Below are 26,660 nucleotides of genomic sequence, written 5' to 3'. Positions count from 1 at the left end.
GAATCAAATCTTTTATGAGACAAGCTTCAGCCTTCTCTAAAGCACCCTCCCCTCCAGCTCTTTCACCAACTCCTTTCCTAGGGAAGACCACATCTAAGCATTTTCTGTATGAGGTCAGCCTGTCACAAGGAATTGCTGGTTTGCCCAAGAGGTAGTAGATGCTCATCCAGCTCTTCTGAGGTGGACTCTGAATTAATTTGGGCCAGCGCAGCTTCAGCTGGGTCCCTGAGGAGGGTATGCTCTTAGCTTAGGGAAGGGCAAGAGAGGAGTTATTTGAGAGACAGGCTGCTTCTCTTGCTCCCTTGGATCTTCTTATTTCCAGTTTGACCTAATTTTAAAATGTACATGAGTAACAATCCTGCAGTCAAAAGCGTGGAAGAAGGAACCGGAGAGAAAATGGTGATCATACAACCTGCCTTAGTGTTTCTTTTTTTGCCCAGTTGTGCTGCTCACCAAGTTCTAAAAAGGCCATTCTACCCTACCTGCTGTTCTAGAGGTGCTTCTGTGGTCACAGGAGTGCTGCCAAATGGAGGAAAGCTGGGAAACCCTTCCACAAAGAGCACCTAATGGGACAAAGCCAAGGCTGAAGTGCAGCCAATGACTTCTGCAGATGCACTGATCAATCCTAAAAGCACAGCAGCAGATGAGGTGAGGACCCAAGAGACCCAAGCAACCCTCACGACAAGCAGGAAGCCTGGGCTGCCTGGGACACATTCCTGTTGGCCAAGTGTCTCTCCTGTTGCCTGAGTCCGAGGCTGCCCATTCAGTGGGTTGAGCTGAGGCAAAACCTTTTCTTTTAAATGATGTCTCCATAGAACATCCAGCCTCTGGAGGGTCTTCCACCTCTTTAAACAAGTTCCCTCTTCTACATCTGTGAGACAAAATCACATCCTGAAAGCAGTTACACAATATAGTGCACAGAAGGCTCACACCAAAGCTCTGTAAGGAAGATCAAAGCACATGGACAGTGGCACTGTGTGGATGCCCAAACAGCCACTTGCCATCTGTGCACCACCTTTCAAAGCCAAGGGAACCCCCAAAAGAAAAACAACAGAAATTATATTCATGATGTTATAAGTTGTTCTCTTGTTTTGACATAACATTGAACAGAAATTTTTGATAAATTAGTTACAGAGGCAACTTTTGAGAAGTGATTGGCAAAAGAAGACTTTCCCATTTACACACATCGTTCCAGAAGCAGAGTTACATGCTTCCATCCTCCTAAAGGATCTTTCCATCTACACCAGTGCAAGGTTCAGGCAACACCATCAGCTTCATTTAACAGATGAGACGCAGAAATGCCCATGGCGCAGTGTGCAGAGCTACCCTGGGCTCTTGGGGTATGGAAAGGCTCCACAGTGCTTTTCTGCAAAGTCCATGTCCTCAGGGAAAGCTGAACTGCGGTGACTTTTTGATAACTTCTTAGTCAATCTGCTCAAGATCATGTGGGAATAGAGCGGGAAACAACCAGACTCTTATCCACCACCTACACTGCAGGGCCTGGTTACTGATCACACAGGTTCCTGCTTGTTTGTCAGCCATCTCAGAGTCTTATCTGCAAGCACTGATATTCCACTTACCTGGAACATCATCTTCCCAAGCCCACATTTGCAGTGATCTCTGCTGCATTTCTGTTCCATCCACAATTACAAAAAATTATGATGGAAAAAAAGGCAAAATAGTTCAAAGCATGCAGTGAGTGCTTTACTGACACTTTGCTACTAGTCAAAGAAATGAGCAAAGTATCTGCATTTAAAATATCCTATGGGTGAAATGGTCATTTTTGTGGTGTGCAGCAGGGACCCTTCCTGTGCACACACCAAAAGGCATTGCCACACCTCAAAGTTCCAAATGCAATTTAAGCTTGCTAAGGTGAGTAAAAACTTATTGGAAAATAGAAATGCTGTACCGATGCATAAATCACTAAGGTGGTCCTGGTTTTTGAAAAAAAGGATTTTATATTTCCTGCATTGTGCAGGAAACGCCAAACAACAATAAGACAACCTAATCAAGTACCTCTTTGAGAGCCCTCCATTCCACTTGCTCCAGAGTGAAGGATTCTGTACATCCAGTCTTAAAGGAGCAAAACAATTGCTGCATTGCAGAACCCTGGATTTCCACAGCCTGCTTGTCTGCTTGCTTGAAAAAAGCAGTTTGTACTTTGCTGTTTTCTCCCACGCATATTAATGCAAGCAATCAGGTTTCTACTGCCCTGCGGATCTGACAACTACCACAGCAGCTCTGTTCAATTTCTGTTCCTCACTTCTCTTGTTTAATTCCCCCCCTTCATCCTTCATTTGTGTATTTTCCACTGGAACCGCAGGGGGGTGGCACACCTGATGGCAGCACAGAGCCTGTACCCCTGGGTGTTCCGAGTGCCCCCTGACCACCCTAACCCCTGGCTGTGCTGCCCTAAGGACCCAACAGAGCAGCTCTACTGCTTAGCCCAAACACACCAACACTATGGAGCTATAGAAGAAAGAACAGACTAGAGCAAAAACTGGATACTCAGTAAAGCTCCTATACGTTCCCACCTAAAGCACGAAGCCCACACAGCACAACATAAAGAACGAGTGGGAAGAATCGAGGTTCTTTCATAGTTACAGCTTTTACAGAAGACTCTGTCATTTCCAAATCAATGTTTGATGAAGCAAACAGCCTTTTCACAACATCAAATCTTCTCCTGTCAGTGAGAGTGGCCACCAAAGGACTGCTCACTGCCACACTGCCATCGGCTGAAGCAACATCAGGCTGTATTTATGAGAGCAAAAGATAAAAGACATGAAAACATTTTCCAAGCAGTGCTATTCCTGTCATTGCACAGCTCAGTTCTTTCATACAAAACCACTGTAGAGCTTACAAGGCAGCAGCAAAAGGGAAAGATTCCCTTTACTATTGGGCTTACTGATCCAGAACCAAAGCTCTATGGCATCCTTTAAGGAGAAACATCCCTCCCTACTGTCCATCTGTTCCCCTAGTTCAACTTCTCTCACTACAAGTCACATTTAACTCTCACTATGAGCAAACAGTATCACTCCTCTTGCCCCTACATATTTAAAGGATTTTACTATTGTATTTGTAAGTGAGCTTAAAAAACTCAAAAAATGAGAAAAACATAGAATGTTTTAGGTTGGAAGGGACCTTAAAGATCAGCTAGTTCCATCCTCCTGCTGCCATGGGCAGGGACACTTTTCTCTAGACCAGGTTATTCAAAGCCCCATCCAATCTGGCCTTAGAACACTTCCAGGGATGGGGCATCCACAATTTCTCTGAGCAACCTCACCACCCTCACAGTAAAGAATTTCTTACAAGCACCTTGATTTAAACCTACCCTCTTTCAGTTTGAATCCATTCCTCCTTGTCCTGTCACTACGAGTTCTTGTAAAAAGTCTCTCTCCAGCTTTTTTGTAGGCTCCCTTCAGGTACTGGAAGCTGCAATTAGGTCACCCCAAAGCCTTCTCCTCTCCAGGCTGAATAAACCCAATTCCCTTACCCTTTCCTCATAGGTGAGGCACTCCATCCCTCTAATGCCCTGCACCATTCCTCAGCAGTTTCAATAAATGGCCTCAGAGTTCTGGGACTTCAGAGTTTACCATGGCTCAAGCACTGCTGCTGTCAAAGGAGAATTTCTTTCCCAAGGAAGGTGATTACTGTTACTGAGCCTTTAAAACAGTGAGACTATTAGTAAACTAAAATTCAAGCTTAAGTTACAATTTTCTTTTGCTCACAACCCACGAAACCTCCCAAATACAGAAATGTTTAGAAGTTAGGTATCCACCTGCAGTAAATTATGGACTTCATTTGCCACTGTCAGACTGACCTTGGTTAAGCTCTGCCTATGGCTGAAATTCGCACTGGAGCCTGACATCTCCTTTATTGGGTGAGAAACATGGTGAGGCCAATGACATGGTCATTCCTGCTGCTGGGCCCACATGCCACACAGCCACTTCTCCATTACTCACCAAACAACACAGCGCTGGAACAACCTGAAGATCACAGCAGGCACGCAGCAGGACCAGAGTGTAATCAGACAGCTCTGCGAAGGAAACATTAACAGGGAAAGATTGTTTCCAGTGAAGGCTGCACGAGGCTGGCTGCTGGAAGGGGGCCTTTAACAAGGAGCTCTGCTATGGGATTCTCCTTAGCTGGATGTTTGGAAGAGGCTGATCCAACCCTTTCCTGCCTGAAGAATAAAATGGGATGGGCAATGGCTCTGATTACCTCTGCCCTTGAGAAAAGGCACTAGTAGAAAAGGGGATTTCCTTCCCATCATCCTTCTCTCCTCCCTAAGTATCTCCCCAGTGTTTCACCCCACATCTACAGGCTGAATAAATGACTTAGGCCTTGAATAAATCAAGAACCTACACTCTCAAAATTTATACGAGCTACTGACTTCTGCAAACCACAGTCTGAGAGGAAATGACACAGCTGAGACTGCCTTCGGGCTGGGAGATGGAGTAAATGATCCCTGTGGTGCCCTTCAACTCTGTAACAAAAAGGCTGTAATTCCTAACAGGCAACAGGGATAATACAGCTTTTGAATCTTGATCCGGCTACACTTATGCCTGGACTTTAGCAGCAGACATTATGTCCAAAGTCAGGTGATAATGCAACACACTCAGTTAATTGCACCCTGCTGTTAATAGCATCTGAGAAGTCTTACCACATCAGCAGGTTTCTGTTTTCTATTTCTTTTCTGTCTCTACAGATGAGTTAAACTATCCTTCCTACCTAGGTACTGTGTGTATATGGATGCACACTGACATTTTGCTGCACAGTGCCACATCTACACTGGACTTCCCTTCGTTACCTTAATGTCAGGAAATTCTTTATATATGAGAGAGAAGAGAAAAAGCCAGGGAAGTCTGTCGTGGACTTTGCAGGTAGCTTTTAATTAACACTCTGATGCCAACTAGATTGTGAGGATGGCATTTATTTGACCTTTATGTTTAATCTCCCATTTCAGTAGCTGCAAAACAACCTTCTAATTGCAGTGTCTCTATGTTAAACTCATTTTTGCTAAATTTAGTTTGCACCTCAACAATATCCGCTGTTACACAGGAGACATCACCTAATTTGTAATTCTCAGCACTTAGGCGGGAAGAACTCTGGCATGCAATAAGTAGAGAAATTAGCTTGCCAAACTTCAAATGCCCACACTCAGCAGAAGCAGAGTCGAGCAGTCTTGAGGGAATGTGTATTTTACACGCAAAATCTGTCGGTGATTGAGGGCTGAATTTAATTCACAGGCAGGAATGCTAAGCATAGTATACCAAACTCATAAAAAAGGAACAGAACAATTTATGTTCACTCAGCCACCAACTGCTCAAAGAGAGCCATAAATGCTTTAGCATGGAGGGAGCTTCTAAAAGGAAAATCAAATTAAAAAAAAAGAGCTCTTAACAACGTACCAGAGATAGCACTGATGAGAAGGTGTGCAGCTGAGAAAAGTTCTTCATCCTGAGGCTGATATTTCTGCAACAACAGCTCACTCTGTAAACTGCACCCTAAGAGCTGCAAGAAGTCAAGGAGGTCTCTTTGTTCTGTAAGTTTTAACTCCTCCAGATCTGGCTTGTCTCCTGTGCAGATATCATCAAACTGAAAGCAAAAGAATAAGCAAAATTTCTTGAAAAGAGAAAAATTCAAGCAAAAGAGAATGTTCGTGCTATTCTGAAATTACTTTTAGGAAGCAAGCCAAAGTTTCTTCATCTTACCACATCCCCCAGGGCAGTCACCATTTCTTCATGGAGCAAGAGTTCACAAAGGGTTTTATATAAAGCTCTTTGCTTGTCTTCTGGAAGCTTCACAAAGGGCTGGAACTGAGTCTTCAACTGTGACAGATCTTTCCCAAGAAAGCAGTAAAAAGTAAAACTAAGTACTTCTACACAAATGCCAGTAAAAACAGTTAACATTTTTGCTATGTGTTTCATAAGTCCATTTATCACCACACCCTGACTACCTGATTTCCACGAGCACAAGTTATAATGCAAGGCTGAAACAGATCTGATTATAATTCCTAAGGAGCCAATGAAGCCTGAATGAAAACGCTAAGAAAGAAGAACAGCTACCAAGGATCACCATTTGGTGTTCAGTATTTTTAATATTTTAAAATCAGTATTTTAATGCTAACCAAACTAATCACATCTTAAGTTTCTCACTTGAAATTTATCTCCAAAATATGTACATTTATATGGCAGAATGACGAGTTCTGCTCATAAATTTACTTCTGATCTGTGGTTAGTATGAATTACAAAGTCAATGGTGTAAATCCACACAGAGATCCATTAGTATCCTACATTGTTGTCCTCGTATTTCATCAGGTGAAAGAAAGAATTACAGCCCTTCACCCCTAACCTAATTATTATTAAAACAGCCAGGACAAAAATGCCTTCTTAATTGAAATTCCGAATCCATTACAGTATATACAATAGAAGTACAAGAAGTGCACTGCACTTCTTTCACCACAATTCAACTATGATCATGTAACTAAATACTTTGTGACATCAAATTACCACTTTGCTAAAAGAAAATAAGTTTTCAAATCAATAATGCCAGCTGGAAGGTTGGAATGTTTTTTCTCACATTCCAAAAATATAGGCATGCAAGTGTTCTCAACCTTGTTTAAAAGAAATTTTCCTTCATGTCACTCCGGTCAAAAACACGCTCTCTTTAAAAGATGTCCTTTATATCTAAAAAGTTACTTCACTGGGAAAAAAAAAAAACAGCCACAGGCAGATATTTTTTTATCTGATGCAATTGACTGTCTATACAAATAACAGAGAAGGAAACCTACTTTCAAATTCCTTAGCAAAAACAAATTTTTTTTTAGGTTTTTTTCCCCCCAAGAGACTGTGCAGGTTAATTAATTAAAAGAAATCTCCAAGCCTTTTAAGCAAGAAGGGCACAAAGGTATTTCAAGTTAAAACAAAACACAGAACTGTGGCATGCCATTCTTTTACAAGTAAGTGGGTTTTATATACACATGGAGACAGTTATTCCTTTCAAGCAAGTCTACATAGGAGAATGACAGAATTTACATAGGGACAACAAATATCTATTCTGGCCACAGTCTACTGAACAACCATTAACAAAGGGTGAAATTTATAGATAACAGAAGTGATGTTCATCAGTAGAACCAGCTGTAAGAACTCTACCAAGAACTGATGAAAAGCAAACTGTGTTCTGAGGCCTTGATTGGTTTTCCCTTTTTTCATTCCTCCAGTAACACTCCTGCCCCTTCTTTCCACAGTCCTACAACAAACAACTTGTACCTGGCCCTGTTTTAATTTTGTCAGTTATAAAGCTTCTCTGAAAATAATGAGGCTAAGTCTTTGTAATTTTGAGACTTAACCTTTAACTGTGAAGCTTTACAGAGAGTATTTTTCAAATATGAAAAAGTATTTTCAGTGACCCTTTATGAATGAAAGCATAAATCATCACTAATCTTATAGAGGTTATCTGGAATGTAACAGAGCTGACATAAACACCTGACTTTGTAAGATCATATTTACGACAAATGGATTCAGGATGTTCCTAAGGAACAGTCCACTGCATATACCTATTGCAGAACTAATTTTTTATATTCTTTCAGTGCATTCCCCAAGAGTTCCTGATAAGAGTTATTAAAATGAACTAACGAGATTTCTTATGTACTATTGTACTAGATTATTTCTCCCTATCATGTTGCTTAATTCACTGTAATGTAATCATTTCTGGTAATACCTTGTTTCAATACACTTATAGAAGCATCACTGGGAACAAGGTTTTTAGCCCCAGAGTACATCTCATTATCAACAGCATCTGGCTGATAGAGAAATGAAGCATCTCTGAACAGAGCTGAATGGGGATAAGTCGAGCCTTCTGTGCTTTCTTTTTCAAAACCTCCTTGCTGTTCATCTAGCAGACAGAACTCTGTAATTAGAAATTCAATTAAAAACAATAATTAATAAAATACACAAGCAATTACTAAATAAGATGCTAGCTTGTATTTTCTAGTGTTCTTGCATGTGATTTCTCCATGTCTCGTCTCTTCCAGATGGAAAGAATGCCAGCTGTTGCTATGCATGTGAATTATTGAGCATTGCTGCAGCCCTGGTGTTTGGTACAGCGTGTACAGAGATTGAAGGTCCTGTGATGCAGCTGCCACCTACAAAATGTGACACCAGCTCCTGTGAACTAAAGTAATGTAGACAGCAAATACCATGAAACAACAGAGTAAAACCTGAATGCTGCATACAGGAGATGCAGGTATGAATTTCTGACGTGCTGGAATGCAGGCTGCTGATCCACTCATGATGGAGACACATGACAGCACTCTCCGAGACTCGTAAGAACTCTTGAGACTCCTTCACAGAGCTTCTTTTGGTCATGGCACTGACAAGACACTTCTTTCTCAGCTAAGCCACAGGTCCACCCTCAAGTTCTCCAGATGAGTGGAAAATAGAGAGTCTTGAAAGGACATCACCTAGGCATGTTCCCAGAGTCACTGCAATATACTGTCTCTTTGCAGTAACTTCATGGAGGAAATAACATGTCCTGGCTGGATTATCCTTTCTGCCTCATCTTTGTGGCAAGCACTGACTGACCTCACCCAACCAGGACTGCCCTTTTCCTGCCACCCCAGTGCCCTCAGCTTAAGGGACTCCTGCAAGGTACAGGAAGCCTCTGAAATATGCTGAGAAAGCCGGAGTATCAAGTTCTGTGCTCATGTGTCCAGCACTGTGCCCCAAAGATGCAGAGTACAATCCAAGCTCTATGCATATTCTGATCATCTTTTATTGGTTCAAATGCAAGATCTGAATCTGTTCCCCTGGGACACTGCAGGAGGTCTGAGGAGAACACAGGCAGGCTAGCAAAAGAAACTCAATTTTAAAATAATACCTGACAGTAGAGGCACAAAACCTAAATATAACCTTCCTGCAGTTGTAAGACTCTGTCTCACTAAATTAAGGACATTCAAAGGAGATGAGAAAGCATGGAGAGCACTCCATCAGCAAAAAGCTTTTTCAAAGGGAAAGCAGACAAAGAAATCTCTGCCACAGAGGAAGAAAGAAGACAGACCTTTATGCTTGCATAACCCTTTGCAGAGAAGAGCGAGTTACAGAGAAGCAGAAAGTGATTAACACAAGCTAAGAACTTCCCAAAGCATCAAGACTCTGGACAGCAGCTGAGGTACCATCAGGCCAACTCACTCATATTACTTTCCTTGATAATAACGAGGCTTTCACATGAACCCTGAGGAGGAGGACAGTGCTGACAAACTGACTCCCCTCCTGAGGCAGAATGATGCTAATAAGGGAAATCAAACTTTTCAGATGATGCTGTGTGTTGAGAGATACAGACCCTGCTGTTAACTCTTGTAACGGGACTCGATTCAGAGGAAAACACAGGACTCAAAATTTTGTATTAATAGGACTGTTAATGAATTCTGTATTGAGTGCTATCACATTAATCGATGACAAACCTCCAACAGTGCAGTTAGAACTTGTTAGTTATTCAGAAATGTTAACAAAAATGCACGAAAACCAGAGATGATCAATGAAAGCAATTAAAGAGACTCCTTTGTGTGAAAAGGTGGAAAAGATTAGGACTGTTCAATTTACAGATACTTAAGAGGAAGCAAGCCACACATTTTACGTATAAAAATGTCCAAGCACGTTACGTCACATCAGCCAGAACATTTTAAGGAAAATTCATATAACATTCTTCCTAACAATAACTCAAGCACTGCCACTGGCAGAGAAAATCAGACAGTAAAAAGTTTATATGCCCCCTATTCCGTAATTATCTCTGAAGAGAATCCCACTAGGTTACACCTGCTACAGGTGACTTTCAGTCTCATGAGAAAGGACTACATTAGGCCCTGGATTTAACTTCAAAGGCCATTTCTATTTCCATAAACAGACACTGATCACTGCTGCTTAGACATTAACAAGCTGAAGTTTAGGCTCCACCATACTTATTCTTGCTGGCAAATCCTTAATTTTGTTGTTAATTCCTACCCTTTACCTTCTCAGTGATAGTCAGCCAAGGGAAAGTAGCTCAAATTAAAAAAGAAGAGGCAAGACATAGGTTGTTTGAGATAAAACATGAAACAAGCTGTGCTGGTTTTGGAGCTTGAAAGATATTAACATTAAATACGAAAAAAAGAGTGGGAAAAGAAGCAGAAGTGGAAAAAGAGCAGAGAAATACAGAGCATTAACAAGACCCATGTATCATCAGCTAGCAGGACACAGGAATTTCATCTGGAAATCACTTAAGTAGGTTATCAGCTACACACCTATGTAGTCAGACAGCCTTAACTGCACCTCATTACTCTAAATTACAGTTCTATTATAACCATGAAGTCAATGTCCTTTGCCATTATCTCTGTGTTCAGTCTACGTCAGAGCAATTCCACATTTCAGAAACTTTTTACAGGTTACATAATATTTACTTCTATTCCTAAGCCTATAGACTTCCTTAAAATCAGAAGTCAATTGAAGGAGAATGATGCAGAATTATCTTCTGCATTTCTTATCCAAATAAAGTGCATCCTGGATTCAAATCTCAACTGTACTTCAATTATTTCTTCAACGTATCTCCTGTTTCTCTCCACATGAGTCCTTCCCAACTTCCAGCTCTACCCAGTCCATCTGATTTCCTTTCTTCTCGCATAAAATCCCCTGAAACCTCCTTTAGGTCAGGGAGTTTAAATGAGGACAGACAAGAAAGAAAAACCCAAGTGATTCTGCAGAGCAAAGTTACATCCCCCCAAAGCCAATTTCAACATTTTTTTTTACCCTGAAAAATATTCGACCTGACATAAGTAAAGCATGACCAGAAAACATGACAAGGACATTTCTGCAAACATTCTGAGGGCAATCTGCATATGAAAGTGTAAGTTAGAAAAGTTTAAATTCCAGTCCTGTATGAACGATTCTTTTCTTAACACGACTGTTGTCTAAACATTCCTGGTTGGCCCTTGATTTACATTCAGGTCACTCTCCTGCCAACAGGTGAAGGGAACAGTACAAGCCAAGGGCCAGCTAGTTAGAAGCAAAATTGCAGAAAAAGACCAGGACAACAAATTTGAGAGGATAAGCAGCGTGCCCCTGCAGTTACTGAAGTTTTCTGCATACTGGGCTGTACTGACAAGAGTGTAGCTAGCAGATTGAGGAAACTGAATTTTCAGTTTGGGAGACTGCATTCAGTGTTGCGCCCAGTTTTGGACTCTCCAGTACAAGCCCCACATGCACATAATGGAGCAATCTGGCAAACAGCCACCAACATCAGAGATGAGGAGAGGCTGAGAGACTGGGTTTGTCCAGCCTGGAGAAGGCACTGCTAAGGGAGAACCTTACTGCTATCTATGACTACCGAATGAAAGTGTGAAGAGAAGACAGAGCCAGATTCTTCTATATGATGACAGGACAAAAGGCAAGAGACACAAATTAAAGAAAGGGACATTTTCATTAGATATTAAGGACAAAAAACCTTCACCATCACGGTGGTCACACATGATAACAGGCTGCCCAGAGGAGTGATGGAATCTCTGTTTCCACAGATAATCAAAACTTTAGAATAGACAAGCAATCTGATCTAACTCTGAATTTAGATCTAAGTTCAAAAGTTGGCCCTGCCTTGGCTGGGGCTCCAGCTAGATGACCTCTTCCTCTGAAACCTAAGTAATTCTGAGTTTAAAATGTATTCAAGCAAGTAAAAAAGCATTACTAAATCAGAAGTGCAGCATTTCCAGCACAAATAATTATCAAGGCAAAAGAGACCATATAACATCATCACCTTCATTTGCACAGGGAAATGCAAAAATCATTGCCCAACGGACAGCTTTGCCCACAGCTGAACTGGGTGCCACAGAAAATGAGCCTTTCACTTACCAAACTTGCCATTGTGCTTTATAAACAGTTCAATTACACCATAGGCAATAGTGGTTGCAGGAGGAATTTCAAGAATCACACTAGAATCCTTCACCATACTTCCGTTTTCACTTACTGAAACCTAGAAGACAGATTTATTCACCATTTATCTGATTCAGCTATTGCATAGCTTAAACCCATAACTAAGGTGAAAAATACAGAGAAAGAATTCTGTATTCTCTGTGATGTCTAACTCAAGCATGTAACATTTGACATCTGCAAAAGGAAGTAGATGAAGAGCGAGGGAGAGCACAATGCCAAGAGCAGCTCTCAAACTCTTAGCTACCCTGTCTCAACATGAAGTTGAGTTCCAGGTGCAGCTTTTGCCACACATAAAACACCATGTCACTAGGAAATGGGCACCCACTTCAGTATCCTGCTCTGCCCAATTCTATCTTGACATATCTTTTGCCCAGCTGGAGACTGCTACCCAGAAGGTGGCACTTGCACAGAGGGTGGTTGTCCTGCAACTCCCGGATTTCTGCTACTGGAAACACCCTGTACACAGAAGTGATTCATCTCTACCATTAAAAAAAAACCTTAAAATGAATAAGTATATGTTTTGGCTTTGGTAATTCCTTCTCAATTCATAGGCAATTTTTCAGATATCCTCATAATGCAGTTAATCTCCAGTCCCATGATCGAAACCAAATAGCTTCCCAATAAATACGAAAACTCAGTAGACACTGCAACCATTTGTGAGGAATGATTACTTGGTTTTTCAAATAAATTTGCTTCAGCAATGCATTTTTCTATTCAACTTTCAATGAATTGCTATACATTTGCTTTATGTTCTGCTGTAGGCAGGAATCTACACAGAAACTGAATTGCAATTTGATAGTGTTGATGGAAACTACATTCCAGACTCACACTAAAAGATGGCATCTTTTGCAAAAGAAAAAAATATTTTGCCTTTCTGAAGTTTCACAATTAAGCAGTACAGTAAATTCAACATGTTAAGGAAGCACAAAAAATACTCTGAAGCCTATCTGAAGAACCCAAAATTTCTTCTCAGATAATCTGCAAATGTTCCATTCCTTGCACATTTTTAACAACTTTTACCTTTACTGTTTTTGCAGTGCATCCCATCACACCACTGACTTTTTCTTCTGTCTGGATATGTTCAAATATTGTACACCTCTGAGTTGTTATTATCTTTTCTCTCAATATGCACAGCACTTCCCGTTTTCTTTCTATTACTTGTTGCAGTAAACTACTGTTTAGATCTATTGTTCTGAAAAAGAAAAGACACCATTAACAACATAAATACTAGAATTGTGAAAAAAATATTTTCTTAATTGCTTGAAGAAGCTTTTATTGTAAAAACAACAATGGTTTCTGTATGAGCAGTCCCCTCAAAATTATTATGTCCTCTTTTGTTATTTGGTAGCAGTAAATATCTGTATTCCACAGTAAGTCCCGACACACATGCTGAAGTCTTGATTCCTTACTCTTGAGCACAAATGGCAGTTGTCTGGTTACTTTCTGAGCAAACAAAAAAGCACAACTTGAGACAACTTTAAGCTTCCAGGGTAATATGAAAACAACCAGCCAGGCTTGTGGACACTAGACTGAATCCTCTCCTACTCTGAAATTACCACGGCCATAGCAGCGGATGCCACACTAAGAGAGCGTTGCCTCAATGCCAAACCTCACTGCTTGCTACATTCTGTGTCAGTGTTCTCTTAAACCCTCAATGGGCTGAGTGGGATTAGCACTGACCAAGTGCTTCAAAGGGCTGGATGAGAAAACACAAGATTTCATGGTTTTTAAAACTGAAGATCACTGAAAAAAACACCTGCTACAAAATCCTGTGTATAGACTCAAAATTCAAAATTAGTGACTAGGACTGTCGCAGTCAAAAGAAAAACTAACTGTGGGAGGGACCTCAAATCTCTAGCCCATGCCCCAACTTTACAAGCCATCCCTACTGAACAATGTAATTCAGCATGTTTTTAAATGCTGCTGGAGATAGTTCTAACATTAAGCTCTTCTTAGAATGAGCAGAAGACAGAAAGTGATTTCCCAGAAACAATACAGAAGGTTTATTTTCTAAGAAAATGTTACAAAATCCTCTGTCTTTTGGGGTGTTAACAGATTTTTGGTAGTAGTTAAAGCAACTTCTTAATTGTATTTAATTGATTAAAATATGTCAATTATATTATACTTTTGCAAAATACTCACTGGAGGTCCTCAGATGAGATGTCATATTTTCTGTGAACAGATAAGTCCAGCAAGACAGCTGGAAGATTAAAGGATTGCTATCCCTGGCTCAAGTTATTCAGTCTCTTCTCCTCCCTTTTACTGTAAATGGCTATTCACGGAGTTAAATGGCAATTCCCCAAAAATGTGACAGAAAGACATGTCTGACTCTACTTCATCTAAATCGAGATATCTCCACTTTTAATTAAAAAGTTTTAGATTTATTAGATTCTGGAGTTTGGAATTTATGCAGTCTGCGTAAGCCTGAAGTCAGTTTGGGTTTTTATTGAATTAAAAATATCCTCAGGCAATTTTTGATCTTTGGAGAGTTACATGCTTATATGAAAGTTCAATCAGTTGGAATGAACTGTCTGAAAACCTTAAAGTTGATTGTTTAAACAAGGGAAAGAAAATACCTCTGAAGCAGTGCAGCAGCCACTAGAAAAGCACCCCCAAACATTCCTCAGATTATTAATATAACTCTTCTTTTCTTTTGGTGCAAAGCCATGCTTTATGCTTGGAATGCAATGAATCTTTGGATTAAGCAAAGATTGAAGAAATGTCAAGCAATCACAAACATCACTGCTCTCAGAAGTGTCTGCCAAACCAGAGCCATTAGTTATCACAATAACAAGCCATCAAGCCTATCATATACTTCACAATAATTATTTATGTTTCTGAAGTGGTGTGCTAAGCATCTCAAAAATACAAATTAATGCACTAAGACTTTGCAATTCTAACATTTGACCTACGTAGCTACAAGGGGAAAAATACAATGAAAAAGCATAAAAGCAATTTTTTTTAATGTATATTTTTGGCCAGTTTTAGAGGATGACAAACTTGCTGGATATCCCTAATATTTAGAGGAAAAAAACCCTAAACAATGTAAGGTAGAAAAATACAGATTAAATAGAGACTTGCTATTTCTGAATGAATGTCAATAAAAGAAACATGACCTAACTCTATATAAATGAGTTACAAAATAATTCAAGAGACTTTTTTCTTCCATCTGCTTCTACAGCATTCTGCCTGAGGCAGGACTGGCTCAGACCCTGTCACACTCCTGGCTCTGAGGTCCAGATGCAGAACTAACAGGAGTGTGGCAGAGTGGGAGAGTCAGAAGACACAAGTTAAACATGCAAAGAGGCATAGTGAACAAATTTAGGAGACAGTGCTGGAGGAGCTGCTGCAGCACTAGAGGCTAAAGAGCAACAGCAACACACAAGGGCACAGAGCTCACTGCCTGGCCCCTGATGCAGCACCCTCACCTCAAAGGTGACTGGGGTCCTCCACACAGAGCTGCATGTGTGGCAGACACATGGTCACTGCCTCAGTCCCAAGGTTTGAGTGACTTCAGTGGGCTGTGTTCAATTGCAAAGCTGTCAGAAATGCTCTCCTCTGCCCAGAAAGTTTAGTGTCTACTGAATTCAGAGCTTTAAAACACATACCCTTACCCACAGGTACAAATACCTTTTGTTCTAGGGCAGCATAGTAAAATGTTCTCCTCTAGATTTTCTATCATAAAACAGACTCTAGGGTTGCGTGTGGACACATCACGAGTTACTACTGGGGCACAGCCTGTTGAAGGCAAAACATTCTGCTCTTCTCAGTGAGTCAAGCAGGAGATGACATGAGGTAAGCAAATACCCAGCTTATCTAAATTATCATTGAAAGCAGTCATCAAGAGCAAAAAGCAACAGGGTTAAAGTTTGACAATCAGAGCAGGGCTTCAAGTATTACAGGGCAATGGCCACAATCTGTAACTGTATTTTTGCAAGAGCTCAACTTACTTGCTAGCATAACACCGAATAATACAAGATGAGTTATACATGCATGCAGGTATATGAATTGCATTTCATTTTATTATGTTACAGGTCATGTTTTAGAGATTTTATTTCTGTTCTACAACCATCACCGTCTCTTCCACTATCTATTGCACGGGAGCCCTCACCAACCCTGTGCCACCTGTCCCACATCACTGTACTCCTGAGCTGAAAGACTGTAAAGTAACACTGTATAAAATACAGTGAAATTCTGGTTTGCTAAGTCTCATCAACACACGGAGTACGAGCCTGTATAAATAAAGATCATTTAAAAGGATTATAGTGTTTTGCTTGTTTGTTTGTTCTGCTTAAATAACCTTCCTGGGGTCAACGATTTACTATGTTGGAAGCTCTATAGGTCAAACATGAACAGAAAATAATCTCTTTGAGTTTTGGTCTCAGTCCCCACTTAACCAGATTAAACACTTCCATTCTCCTATAATGCAAAGACTTCCTTCACCCTCATTCAACTTTTTTCTTCTTGCATGAGAAAAGTAGTGGAAAACAGAAGCACAAAGGCAATTTTCTGCATACTGAAGGCAGAAAAGAAGGGAGAAAGGAAGAAACCAAATGAAGATAAGAGAAAACAGACAATACTTGGCAATATAGCAGACTCACAGTTAAAGCAGAGAGCAGGTCCCTGGTCTAAACCCCACTGCTGAGACTGAGGGTCTTTCCTTTAGGCACAGAATTTGATCGAATTGTCCAAAAAGGACAGGCCTTAGGACCATTTTTCCATCAAATCCTGCCTAGTCTTCTCAGTAACCCACCCAGGAATCTTCAAAGCAAGAAACTTGCCAGTTTACAACAAATACCAAGAATGGTTACTGCTGTGAGCACTCTCTATCCTCACATTGGACTCAGCACTGCTGCATGCCTGCACAGATTTTCACTAGTCCAAACTACCCATGAGTGAAAACCTTTCCAGTCCTGCACCGGGCAATGTCACTGCAGCACACCTCCTTTCCTGGCTCTAGAGACACGGGCAGCCCACACTCACAGCCTCCACTGTATTTATAATGTCCAATAGTCTGATGTCTTCCATACAAATGCTGCTTGTTGCACAGCGAGAGCCTTCAGCCAGCTTTGATCCTGCTCTAATAGAGACATCTTGATGAATGCCATGGAGTAAAATCCACCAGACCTCGGTCTGCCACTTTCCGCCAAACACAGATGGCATAATATTTATTTTGTTAATCCATTTCAAATATAATCTCTCTGACCTACTTCTTCCAGAACACAGCACCTGCAATAGTCAGCTTATTGACAGCATTTCACTATTTTCCCTACAGAATAACCTGACAATTACTTCACAGAACATCTTCCCCAAGAATACCAGAGACTTCTCAGACTGCAAGAGACAGGTAGTTCCTCTATTTTCTCCTTATTATTTCTCCTTTATCCTTATAAGGCATGCTCCTTATGTTTTAAATCACAGACACACACAATTGCTTTTATTCAATCCTGTCTCATAACATTCTGTGACTTCATATTACCATGTAGCACCTTTGGTGAATGATTTTCTCACCATACTCATAAATGCTCAAAGAGGTTTAATAAATAACAAAATGGTCTGAATCTCCATGGTACTCAGATTAAGAACAGGCACTTATTTTCGTCTCAGTGTGGACAATAATATGCACTTTCACTGATTTAACTATAGTGCAATATGCAATAGTATAAAAGTATCTTTCAACTATGCCAGAGTATGCTGCTAATAACATACTGTTTTCCTAATATGCTAATCACAGAGTTAGGAATTATTCACATGGTATGATGAAAGAGTGACAAGCAATTTTTTTCTGCAGTTGATGTGAAGTGACTGGCTGCTGCCACTTGGTCCTATTTCTGCCGTCACTGTCATCTCAGAACTTCTCTTTCAATCACCTCACATGACTTTTAGTGAAATGGTAAAAGCAAACAAGCAAATTTGTTAATCCATGAGAACTACAGAGATTATAACCTCCTCATAATCCTTTTTACTGGAGGGAAGAATACAGAATGGTTGAGGTTGGTCTGGTCCAACCTCCTGCTTATGCAGGGCCACCTAGAGCAGTCTGCCCAGGATCATGTCTCCAAGGAGGGAAACTCCACAGCCTCCCTGGGCAACCTGTGCCAATCTTCAGTTACCCTCACAGTGAAAAAGTCTTTCCTGATGTTCAGACAGAGCCTCCTGCGTTTCAGATTGTGCCTAATGCCTCCTGTTCAGTCTCTGGGCACCACTGAAAAGAGCCTGACTCTGTCCTTCAGGTATTTATATACATTAATAAGATTCCCTCCTAGCCTGAGCCTCCTCTTCTCCAAGCTAAGCAGTCCCATCTCTCTCAGTCTTTCTACAAATGTGAGGTGCTCCAGCTGTTTTCATCACCATAGTGGCCCTTCACTGAACTCTCTCCAGTATGTCCATCTCTCCCTCGTAGTAGGAAACTGTACACAGTACTCCAGGTTTGGCCTCAACAGTGCTGAGCAGAGGAGAAGGATCACCTGCCCCTCATTAGTCCTCCTCATGCAGTCCAGGATACCACTGGCTTTCTTTGCAGCAGGCACACATTGCTGGCTCATATCCAACCTGATGTCCACCAGGATCCCCAGGATCTTTTCTGCAAATCTGCCTTCCAACTGGTCAGCCCCCAGCATGTACTGTCACCTGCGGTTGTGCCACATGCAGCACTTTGCACTTCCCTTCCTTGAACTGCATGAGCTTCCCACCAGACCAGCCTGTCCAGGTCCCTGTGCATGGCAGCATGACCCTCCGGGTGTTATCAGCTACTCCTCCCAGCTTTGTGTCATCAGCAAACTTGCTGAGGATACACTTACTGACTCCATCACCCAGATGATTAATGAAGGTGTTCAACAGGACTCGATGCAGCATTGTCCCCTGGGGTACATAATTAGTCACTGGCCTCCAACTAGACTTTGTACCACTGATCAACACATTCTGAGTCCAGCCCTTCAGCCAGTTTTCAATCCACCTTACTGTCTGCTTCTACAGCCCATATTTCATCAACTTCTCTATGAGGATCTTATGGCAGACAGTATTGAATGCCTTAAAATAGAAGATGGAATATACTCTTAAATCCACAGCAATCCAACTAAGTTAAAGGCACAGGATTCTGACCCAAAATCGGTATGTTACAGTACTGTGTGAACTAGCAAGCACGATGTAATACAAAAACAAGACTAATGTAAAATGAAATATGCCAAATATTGCTTAACTTTATTTTAATATTGCATATTATATGTTCTGTGTTTACAATGTCACTGCTTCTGCAAACCAGGAAGGATCTCATCCCACATCCTTCAGCTGTCATCCCTTTTCAAAAAAAGGAGCCATTGCAGCGTCTGGGATCTAATTAAAAGATCAGTAGGATTCTCCTTCAGAAGGTTCACCTAAGAAGTGACAGGAAACCGATTAGCTGTCACTAGCACTTCCAGCTTGCTGAACTCTGAAGACTCACATGACTTAGTTTAAAAGGCATAACGGATTTGACTTTTTAGAGTTTTCTGCTATTCATCTGCGACTTTGACTTAATCAGCCTAATACAAGAACATATTTAAAATGCAACTTGATTAGGCTATATATGTAGAAATAATAAATAGAACAATGATTGATCAAACAAGCATAAGCACCATGTGTCATTTAATGACATCAAGAACACTTTGCTGATGCTCATTTCACAAGGACTGACAGGTAAACATCCTCTTACTGCCATTAGTGTTTTGCATCCAAAAAATCACTAACCTGTAGGCACCAGCATTCCCAAATTCCACAAAAAGCTCCATGAACGAGATGCAAGCTTGAAGCTTGGACACAATCAATCACAAATCATAGAATATTTATGAACAAGTAAGCAGAATTTAATCTATAACGCACCACCACCATTTCCAGTGAGCCTCTGCATTACGCTGAAGAAAAAAAACAAAACCTGAATTCTGCTATCATCATCATTTTCAGTGACCTGGCAGAAGGCAGACTGACTCGATATCAGTTATGCACTGTGCATCATAAGCTTTAATAAGCTATGAGCATCTTGTCTATGAACTGAGAACTAGCTCCTTACATAAAGTGGCACACACATCAGCCTTATTTACAGTTACATATAGATTGGTGTAGAGCTACTGATTTACTCAAAAGAAGATAACATATTTCTGAGTATTTAGTTACACTCAGGATTACAACCCCAAGATGTGCTGCTTCGCTACGGGAGGATTCTCTGTGTGAATCTGCTTATTGATCTGAATCAAAGTTGCTCTAGTTTCTTTCCCTGTAGGACTTTTTCTAGTGCTAGAAACAATCTTGACTGACACTATTTTCCTGATATTAGATGCATATTAATTTTACAGACTTGGTACACACATTTAGCCCAGTATTTTCTGCTTTTAATAAGGCATTTAGCACAAAGAGAGCAAGGTGCCTTATTAGAATAAATCTGTTGCCTTGTGAATGCTCATAATAAAAAGAACACCACCCATTTGTTCCCATGAAAATGCAGAATTGATTATTTCTAGAACATCAGTGTATCTAAAGCAAATTTACACTGCTTCTGACAACTCCTGCACTGATAACAAAAAGCTATCATCTGTATCTTCAGAGCATCAGCAAAGGTTATTAAATTGCATTACACCCCCTGCTGCAGATCTAGAGTACAATGCTGTCAAAACCAAACCACCCTCATCTCCCAGGAGTCAGGACCTGCAATACAGAGTAGATCCCTGACTTGTCAGCTGGTTGCCAAATAGACTTTGGTCCATAACTGTCTCATTGCAACATTAAATAAATCCAATTTCAGAGTAGGACAGAAAGTGAGGAAGTGTCGTGTATCTTGAAAAATACAGAATATGGTTCCCTTCTGTTAACACAGCATATAACAGGGAGAAGTCGATCTGTATTTTGTTCAACTAGTAGAACATGTGTTGACCATGTTTGCTCACCTTTGCTATTCCTTCAAGTAATCCAATTTTTTAGCACAGTTGCTCACACACACACACACACACACATACACAATTACAAAACCTTCTTACAAGAATATTAATAGTTCTGAATTCAGTTTCCACAGCATTTGCTCCAGTAACATAGAGACACTAATGCATTTTTTTCCAGACTCTTACCTCAGCACAGTCCCACAAAGAAGGGAGTAATGTATTCATGCAAATATGTAAGATGAAATTACAGAGAGATGTTTTTAAAATGAAAGGGAAAAGTTTGATCATCAAGATTTCAAACTACGGAAAATTTTGGTTTTGTATATATGATTGATCGCCTGAATACGAGAGCTTACAACAAAAATCATTTTCAAACTACAGCAACACTATAAAACTGACTGCTCAGCGACTGTACCTGGCCCAAGTCTTTTCAGCTCTGACCCTTCCTGGTCATTACAATGCCAACATCAGAAACATACCTGTCCTTGACGTCTTTCATAAGCTGCTGCAAGTCAATCTCCTGCTTCCTCAGGTTTCCAAATGAGGACTGGTTTTCCACATAGCCCTTCCTTCCAGCTCCCAGGCTGATCTTCGCAAATGATGCTTCAATACTTCCTTGAAGGAAGTCTTCAAACTTCCCCATATATTTTGCAAAGTCAGACTCCACAACCACTAGGAAAGCAATAAAAGTAATTTCTACCTGTGAAGGGAAGTACTGAAATGGTCCTGAAGTGACTGGAACAACAGACACTTAATATGACAAGTTAGTGAAGGCAGCAAACAGCATCGAAAGATAAATAATGAAATTTACAGCTCTGCAACTCTTATTTCTGCTTCCTTCATGTTTTCATCATCTCTGCTCTGCTATCTTTTATATTTTTGCCATTTTAGGAAAACATAAGGTGACTGAAATACTGAGCTCAGATGCTAGGGAAGATTTATAAAGAAGGATTGAAACTTATTTCAGCTACAAAAAAAACCCAAACTTGTACAATAGGGTTAGTATTTTGGCATTATCTTGGCATATCTCCTTACAGCGCTGTCCCAAAGCTCTCTGAAAACAAACTGAAGCATCTAACTGTTTTAAAACAACTCGGAATCTTATATACCTAAAAACCTATGAACTGACTCAGAATCAGCTAATCTTCCAAGCTAATATCTTAACTTACAGACTTATTTATTTCCCTGTATGGAATTGTGACATGTCTAGAAATACAGGATTCCATGTTGTTAATCCTAAAACCTGGATGATGTAGTTGGATGAAGAAAGAAGTACAAGAGTCAACCATTTTTAACAGTCTGTGCAAGCTGAAATGAAGCAGTGGTAAAACTTGCTTGGCCTGGTATGGCCTGTGCAAGCATCCCCTGGGCTACTGTCACCAACAGGACACTGTCTGTTCACCGCTTTTTGACCCGGAGCACAGTACGGTTTCACACTGCTATCACATACTGGAACCACCCAAAAATATTATATGGGAGTTCCTGTCACTGCAGACAACAGTGTTATTAAACAGTAGGACTGACAAGCTTCAGCACTCAATTTCAGTAGTCTACACAGGCAAACATTTATTATTATTATTATTATTTTAGTTAAATAAATAGTCAAGTGAGAAAAGAGGCACTCATTTCCACAGATGGAGAACACTTCAGAGCATTCCTCTGAAAGGAGCCCTCTAGTAACATGACTGAGAATAATAACAAAAAAGATAAGGGTTTGTATTCTTTTTATCTGCAGTAATAGTGCTGACCGAGTATGGCTTTACCTGGTTTTATCGGTTTGTCTTCAATAAGCACATCACTCAGGGTGACTGTCAAGAAATGATACTTGGGCTTCTGCCAGCACCAGAATTTCCTCCTCTTCGTAACTAAGCTCAAAAGCTGTAGCTTCTCTGAGGCGTTCAAGTGGGAGACAGGGATCAAGTCACCTCCACTGTCAGTTTCTCTCACAAAATTCTTAGTTGCTTTTGCAAACATCTTGAGGAATCAATTAAAGCCTGAAAGAATACATCTGCTCTCAAACAACTACAGTTGGAAAGTACAAATATTTACATTGTCACTTTAAGAAGTTCTTCATAGTATTGGTATTAATGAAAGAACAGGTAGTGTTTTCATCCCACCTTCTCCACTCTGTCCTGGGAATGACAGTTCAAACAATTTATCCTAAAGTAAAAAAATGTTCACAGTAACTAATGAAAGAATTTTAGTTAAAAGGAACATTCACAGGTAATTAATCTATTAGAGAAGAAAAAACTTACTCAGCCTACCTGAAATTCTATGAAAAAGCCTCTACTAATGAGCTCCCTGCAGAGACTGGCTGGGCTGAGGAGAGCACTGGGGCAGTGGCAAAGGATTTTTTTTTCTTTTATTACCTAACATAAAACCATCTTGCTCCATATAAGGTAGTTACGTAGTTAGTTATTACACAAATTATCCTGATCTTTTTAAACAGGGAGTAAACATATATAGGGATAATAAAAATTATTCCATAAAAAGCAACAAATATTTGAGCTGGTATCCTTGTTACTAAGTTTTGTTTCTGAACTACACCCCTGGAAAGTTTCAATTAATTTTTTTCTTTATGAAATCCTTTTTTATCTCCAATATTTTCAAATTTTCTATTTTCCATTTACATAACTACAGCTAAATTGAACATATGTTGTTTGCAAGTGCTGTTCATATCCACTAAACAGCTACATACATATCTTATTGTAACTTTTCAATGATTTTAATTCAAAAATATCAGCATCTCTTATCATGTAAGATTTTCTTTATCCCCAGCAACGTATTTTGCGGTATTTACAAGGAATTTTTTCAGTAAGGGAAACTGGCTAAATGCACAGAAGAAATTGTAAAAATGACCATTCACAAGTGCTAAACATGCAAGTCTAATAATCTAATATTTGAACCTCTTAAGAAATCTCATCTTTTTTAGTTTTTCAACTCCATGGTTTTTGAGCTAATGGTATCTCCAGAACTAAATCAATTTTTTTTAAATCTGGCAGTGTTCCTTTGAATCCCCCAGCTGACACTGACTGCAAAGTTCAACTAAGATCATAAGCTGTCTCAGCTGGCTATCCACACATTCATGATTAATTACCTGCCTCGTTCTGCAGAGATCTTAGATTTGTCATTGACAAGTACAGGCCAGAGTAAGACAGAACAGACTTCAAACAAAAATGGATATTGCAGTGAGCACTCAGCATTATTAACAGAAAATGGAAACCTGAATAAAGATATTACTGCTTGGACTACAGCCTCCATATTTTAGCATCGGAGGGGGAAAAAAGCCTTTTTGCAGATGGAAACTTACCTTTCCATTAGTCTTTCCCAAATCCCATTTTGGATATTTCGCACAGTATTTACCAATTCCTGTTGAGGTAGCTACCACCTCATGAATCCTCCATGGCCTAGTCTATGTAAGGAGTAAAGGGTGTACGAGTAAAGGGTGTTTTCCAACAACACCTGCCTCAAAAGGATTTGAGCAATGTCAAAGTCACATAACATTTTACTAAAGAGTCTTCTGGGGCTTTCACTGTAATTGCAGCTGCAACAAACCCTGCAGCACAGCCTCAGCTGTATGCACTGGGAATACTTCCACTCACTTTCTTGTTCTCTGACCTTTTCCTAAACTGAACCACGACTGATTTTTTGCATTTCTCCTCTTTAAATTTCCCTGGTTTTAATCTCAGTGAGAACACCTTAACAGAATAAAGCAATGAAGCTCCACTGCAGAAGAAAAAAAACCAAAACCAAACCGAAACAAAACTAGTTTTCTTTATCCCTGGGACTTCTTTCGCAGGACACTGTATTTTGCAAACAGCCAGATGACTGCTTTGTAATGGAGGGGACCACCAAGAAAATTCTCATGAGGGAGAATGCATGAGCTGCCTTTCCCTAGCATAACCTTCTTCAAACATTCTTGTGCTTTACATGACTGCTTGCTCATTCTGATCACCTTCCTACACAGCCAACTCACATGGGCATAGTCTCTGAAAACAAAAAGGCCACCAATTTCTGAGGAGTTTATCATAAAAGAAATTGCAAAAACCAATTCCTAGTATTGTCAAACTTCATGTGAAAAACCACTGCACCATTCTATTAAACTTCCAACTCATGGTATTTTGGCTTCACTCCTAGGCACCACACTTCTGACGGGCAAAAAGAACAACCAGAACACTGTGCTTGTGAGGACTGAGGAGACTCACCAGGCAGGAGAAATGGGACAGTTTTCAGCCTCAAAATGGCATGTCAGTGTCTTCCACACTTTGCTGTGCTGGGAATGTCTTTGCAGGGAGCATAGTTGCTGGTGCAGCTGCCCCTGCAAAGCAAGAATATTCTATCCAAACTGCTGTTTATGTCTCTTTGGATATAGTGCCTTTAACACAAATTTGACAATGCACCCAAATATCTTGCTTCCCAAGTTCACAAAACAAAGGCAGAGAGCAATTGAATATGCCATTAGCCAAGATCAGGGAACTCCTATGCAGCCACCAGGATTGACAGTGTCCTGACTAAAGGGACATGGATTGGTTATGGACCCAGCATTAAGAAAACTGCCTCTGGAGCTCCTTCCTCTGGAAATTTTAGTAGAGCTGTGCTTGGTTTGGTAGAATTAAAAGGGAAGGTATCAAAGCTGGTAAGAAATGCCTGTCAGAGTGAATTCACTCTTACAGATTGATAGCCAGGCATAAAAGCAGAAAAGGAAGGAAGAGCACCTTTCTTGCCTACTGAGAAATTTAAAATTAGCCTGAACCTAAACTACAGAAGGATTATTTAATGACAGGGATGAGATCAACTGAAGATAATTACAGCAACTTCACTGTTTACTTAAATAATCTCACCCAGTTCCTTTGCTTTATCACAGCTCCCTAACTCAATACAGTGGGGCATTAGATCCAAAGCAACATTTGATGAATAATCAGTGTTTACCTCTGTCAGCACAAAAGCAAGTTCTCAGCAGTTGCCCGATATTTCTTACAGTCTATATCCTTTCCAGTAAATACAAAAATGGTTTTCTTTCTATTTAACATAAGGTTACACAGCACACTGGGCACAGTACACAGGGAATTAGGGTACAGAATGGCAACTGGATTGCCAAATGCCGGCATACCCCTTGCCAAACCAAGCTGTAAGGAAACACAACCCCTGAAGGCCACCGCTCGGAACTGCGGCCATTCGGCCTCGCCCCCGCGGCGGGAAGGACGGCGAGGCTCCTCCAGCCCCCCGGGCAGGGCGGCGCGGTAGCGGTTCGGTGGGAAGCGCAGTCAGGGCGGCCCGGGCCTTGCCGCCGCGCCGGGCCCGTCCCCCGTACTCACGGCATTCCCATGGCGCTCCCCGCCGCCGGCACGGGGGAATGCCGGCGCGCGTCCGCCCGCGGCGGTGACGAGCCGAGCCGCCGCCTGGCCGAGGCCTACCCCGGGGGAGGGCGCTGTGCGAGCAAGAACCCGGGAATCTCCCCGTGGCCGGCACCGGAGGGGGTCCTGCGGGCTGCGGCCGCATGCGGGGGAGCGCAGGCCCGCAACGGGTGCCCCGGCGAGGGGCGGGCGCGGGTAGCAGCGCGGTGCGCCTCCCGCAGTGATTGGCGGGGGCCGCCGCCCCGGACAGGAGAGCGGGAGGGGCCGGGGCGCTGCCGCGTGCACCTGTGAGCCCCGCGGCGGCCTTCTGCCGCCCCCGCCATTCCTGCCCGCAGGCTGCCCGGGCGTTTGGCAATCCATCCCTGCGTGAAGGGATGGCGGGGTGGGCGCTGGCCGTGCTCGCCGTGTCCCGGAGCGGCGGGCAGCAGTCCGGCACAGCGGGA

At 41.2% G+C, this 26,660-nt stretch overlaps 1 protein-coding gene across 2 annotated transcripts; it reads right to left on the bottom strand.

Annotated features, from left to right (window-relative positions):
* Positions 1-1,076: 1,076 nt before the first annotated feature.
* Positions 1,077-25,699, bottom strand: GSDME (gasdermin E). 2 transcript variants are annotated; one of them, XM_018075193.2, is made up of 10 exons: positions 25,069-25,699; positions 22,627-22,857; positions 21,343-21,535; positions 12,978-13,149; positions 11,877-11,997; positions 7,723-7,911; positions 5,715-5,842; positions 5,412-5,598; positions 3,963-4,036; positions 1,077-2,751 (listed from the first exon to the last, which is right to left on the bottom strand). In XM_018075193.2, exons 2-10 carry the CDS (start codon positions 22,835-22,837, stop codon positions 2,521-2,523), a joined length of 1,506 nt encoding a protein of 501 aa, XP_017930682.2. In that variant the 5' UTR covers positions 22,838-22,857; positions 25,069-25,699; the 3' UTR covers positions 1,077-2,520. The 2 variants fall into 2 exon arrangements, with proteins under 2 accessions (XP_017930682.2, XP_017930683.2); XM_018075194.2 differs by lacking the exon at positions 25,069-25,699 and having other exon boundaries at positions 22,627-23,013.
* Between the last annotated feature and the right edge of the window lie 961 nt (positions 25,700-26,660).

Source organism: Manacus vitellinus, unplaced genomic scaffold (assembly GCF_001715985.3).
Source record: "Manacus vitellinus isolate BGI_N305 unplaced genomic scaffold, ASM171598v3 scaffold_3_pilon, whole genome shotgun sequence".
NCBI lineage: Eukaryota > Metazoa > Chordata > Aves > Passeriformes > Pipridae > Manacus > Manacus vitellinus.
The sequence above is the reverse complement of the archived record's forward strand: the minus strand, read 5'-3'. Positions and strand labels throughout refer to the sequence as shown.

Coding starts and splice junctions, on each gene's coding strand:
- GSDME (XM_018075193.2), bottom strand. CDS start 22,837: ATGTTTGCAAAAGCAACTAAGAATTTTGTGAGAGAAACTGACAGTGGA. Junction 11,998..12,977: donor GCACTGCAAAAACAGTAAAG/GTAAAAGTTGTT, acceptor TCTGTCTTCTAG/GTTTCAGTAAGTGAAAACGG. Junction 5,599..5,714: donor TGACTGCCCTGGGGGATGTG/GTAAGATGAAGA, acceptor TTTTGCTTTCAG/TTTGATGATATCTGCACAGG.